This window comes from Ischnura elegans, chromosome X, assembly GCF_921293095.1.
Source record: "Ischnura elegans chromosome X, ioIscEleg1.1, whole genome shotgun sequence".
NCBI classification, from domain to species: Eukaryota; Metazoa; Arthropoda; class Insecta; order Odonata; family Coenagrionidae; genus Ischnura; species Ischnura elegans.
The window spans coordinates 122,796,367-122,800,055 of NC_060259.1; the positions used below are offsets into that span (position 1 = coordinate 122,796,367).

The 3,689-nt window shown below is 42.7% G+C and overlaps 1 protein-coding gene across 2 annotated transcripts; it reads left to right on the forward strand.

Moving 5' to 3' along the window:
* Positions 1 to 490: 490 nt before the first annotated feature.
* Positions 491 to 2,693, forward strand: LOC124170914. Of its 2 annotated transcripts, none has more exons than XM_046549967.1 (2): positions 491 to 1,349; positions 1,995 to 2,693. In XM_046549967.1, exons 1-2 carry the CDS (start codon positions 784 to 786, stop codon positions 2,032 to 2,034), a joined length of 606 nt encoding a protein of 201 aa, XP_046405923.1. In that variant the 5' UTR covers positions 491 to 783; the 3' UTR covers positions 2,035 to 2,693. The 2 variants fall into 2 exon arrangements, 1 of the variants encoding a protein (XP_046405923.1); XR_006867608.1 differs by lacking the exon at positions 491 to 1,349 and adding an exon at positions 1,493 to 1,535.
* The last annotated feature ends 996 nt before the right edge of the window (positions 2,694 to 3,689 follow it).

The following is a 3,689-nucleotide window of genomic DNA, read 5'->3' on the forward strand; positions in this document are numbered from 1 at the left end:
CTCACGGATCAGGGTGCAAACTATATGTCCGATTTCTTTAAAAAGGTGTGCGAACTAATGAAAATTTCCAGACTTCGCTCTTCTCCTTACCATCCAGAATCGAACGGGAAAGTGGAGAGGGTACATAGAACAATTGCTGGTATACTTAGCCACTACGTTAACGACAAAAACTCGGACTGGGATATGTGGGTCCCGTACGCTGTCCTCTGCTACAATACAAAAATTCATCGCAGTACAGGCTTCTCGCCTCATGAAATCGTTTTCGGGCACGTCATGAGATCTCCCTTCGAGTACTTTGAACCGACATTGGGTCAGTTTGACAATAAGTATCTTCAGGGATTGAAAGAGAAATTGGAGACATTACGGAGTAGATGTGAGATCAATGACGCGCGCGCTCGCCGGGAGAGGGCGGCGGTTTTTAACAGGGGGACGAAGGACGTGGTATATGAGTGTGGTCAATACGTCTACCTGAGTGACCCGTGCACGAAGACAGGTGGAGCGAAAAAATTCCATTACCCGTGGAAGGGGCCCTACCTAGTGACGGAAGTGATTCCCCCGTGCAACGTGCGAATTCAACTCCCCTACAGATCTCTTTTGGTGCACAAAAATCGCTTAAAGTTGCATTTAGGTAATTTGCCAACTCTAGGTTTTCCCCCGTGTGGAGAACGTCGTCGAGGAAGACCACGGAAACACCCCCCCACCAAATCAGCGGAAATTGTGCGTGGCCCAGCAAGCCCAATAGGAGACACTCCCTTTTCCCATATTCCCCCTCGCCCTGGTGTCATGTCCCCCCGATCCCATATATTGGCCGAGTCGGAGGACGAAGAACGGTGGGAGGAAATGAGTCAGGTGTCGACATCGTCATCGGAGGGCGGAGAGAGACAGGAAGCGGCGACCCAAGAGTCTGGATCGCCAATAGCCGAGAGAGAACGAGCAATAGAGGCCTCCACGCCGGAGAGCACGGAGGAGCAGAGATACCCGTCGACGACCGAGTCGCAAGCAGCTGCCCGGCAAAGGAGCCCTTATCTCCTGAGGCCCCGACCTACCCCTACGCCTCCAGAGCCGTTGGGTGTACGAGAGGGCACTCCCCGTAGAACCCCAGCGAGCTGCCTACCCAGCGAGAGCAGTACTCTAAGAGAGTACGCACATTCCAGTGAAGGCCGTGAAGAAGACGCCAGTGCCCTTGCTTCTCCCATTTCCACACCCCGTACGCCAGCACATACCGCGGAAGGCCGCGGAGACAGCAGAAGTAACGACGCAGATGACAACATCCTTATCTCTCCAACCCATCCCGCCCGCTCTCCCTATCTTTTGAGGTCGCAAACCGGACCGTCCTCAGAAGGGAAGACGTAAGTGTTAGTGCTTCGGCCGAGAGAATTGTAAGAGAAGAGAAAGCGTAGAGTTCGCATTAGAGCATAGAGAGAAGAGAAGGAGTAGAGCTGTTTGTTGATATCATTTGTTGTTATCGTGTGCTTGTTAAGTGGGGCCGCTATGCACTTTTTTGAACAGCTGGCCGAGAAAGTCATTTAAGATTTGTGAGTAAATTATGTCTTTTCGTGGAACGAACAGTTTTCTTTATAGTATGTTACGGAATTTTGAGTTTTCAGTATAATCTACTGTTTGTAATTTTTATGGAGCTGTGCAATGTTAAAAGTGAAAATCTTTGGTTATGAGATGAATTCTAATTAGTGGGAGACAATCAGGATATTTTCATGCTTCTGATTATGTTTGGGTAGAATTTCAATGAATGGACATTAACAAAAGGATGCATTTGCAATGCAGTGTTTTTCAATCTTACGTATAAAACCTTATTTCTCTTTCTCTCTTTGTATTTGCTATTTTAGTGTTTTGCTGGAGGATTTTGTTTTGACTAATTAGTGCCTTGGGGACATATAATGTATTTAGCCTCTGTGTCATCACCGAGTCCACCCATTCCAAGGCTCCTTGTATTTTATTCTTTGTGTACTCCATTTCCATGTACGGCTTTTTCACAGGATTCAATGGGTGAAGCAGACGAGGCCTATAATCAATTAGATTAAAGGCAGTTTGAGGGGAAAGTGATGTAAGAGACAGAAACAGCAGAGTCACTTCCGTTCCCACCCTTTTCACGTCCCAACCCATCACCTACACTCTCTTTCATATTCCTTCCCAAGTTTCTGTCTTTGCGAAGAGTCGGATCGCTTTACCTCCGCGTATCCAGTGGCTGCTCCATCCTCCCGTGGGAAACTGCAGAGCTTGGTGAAAGAAACACGATGGCTGAGGAGGGAGAAGGAGGAGGAGGGGAGGTCAGCGAAGGCGGGCTGTGGAGAGGCGTTCGTCGGTAGTCGGACGCGTGACGGCGGAGTATGTAACCGAGGACAATAATAAAATCATCTCTCCGTAGCCTATGAGTTTCCTTTCAAAAATCCCTGCCAATTGATCGGCGACACCCCTTAGAGCATCCGGGGGTCTTACACTAATACACAATTTTGATAATGATAAAGCGGATACTTAAATCAAAATACTGTTGAAAACCACAATTACTCAAAACCGGCCGTAATATTCCGCGTCCAGGACTAAAAATTGCCTCCTAATTATTAACACATATCAGAAGAAATTGAAGAAACGCCGCTACTAAACAACTTACTCTTAGTACATGATATCCTTCGGTTCCTCCTCCAGGAATGTCAACGCTATGAGAAGCACCCATCACAGTTGATGATAAAAATTCCTTTTGCCAATTTAACTGGGCAATTAATCATTATTTCACGACTTGTATAAAAAATTCACCAAGGAACAGTATCCTCCATCAAACGTGGCACGCACTAAATGTCGGGAGGTTGCGTGAATCAAGCCCTTAGCAGCCCAAACGATAGGTCATACGAGCAGGAACACCAACATGCAATATATTACTTTTTACAAATTAGTATTAAAATAAGCATAATACTCTATTATATTAAATTAAAAAGTATTTCGTTAGTATAAATTTTAAATTAATTAACTATAACAGTTTGAATTACAGATTAAATCAAATTTTTTCTTTTGTGAAAAATTTGTAAAGTTGGACATTATAATTATTGTAAATATATTTGCCTCCCCTGTAAATATACATTTTAAGGGCAACATCTGACGAGGCGAAATACATTTGTGCAGCTGCGATTTCATGAGTCATTTCGGAGAGGTCAATGCATTGTCCATGGAAGACTGATTCTATAGTCATACAAATTTTAAGTTTAGAACTTGAGAGAAACGATGAAAGATGAGGGTTTATCATTCAATAAATACTAAAAACCCCGTATAGGCAGAAAAAATATTTACCCTTACAAAAATGCTATTTACTTTGATGATGCTAAATTTGAGAACTTGAGCATTTTTTTATAAAAAATTTTCTATCAGATATTTTAGGTGCCATATTTAGTATTATAACTAGTCGAATTGATATCTAACTAAAATCAAAATGAAATTTTAACATGAAACGGCTTTTATCCTTCCGAAACGAAGTATTCTAAGTTATATTGGAGAGTTTTATCAAAAAAAAATTGAATCTAAAAAATAAAGGTTTCTTCCTTATTTTTATCTACAAACATTATATTTAACCTTCGCCAACGATTTATATTTTCACGATTGGCATATCTCCCTGCCGCAATTTTAACAATACATGATATTTTTTTACCCATCATCTCCTACTTATCGTGGATTATTTATCATAA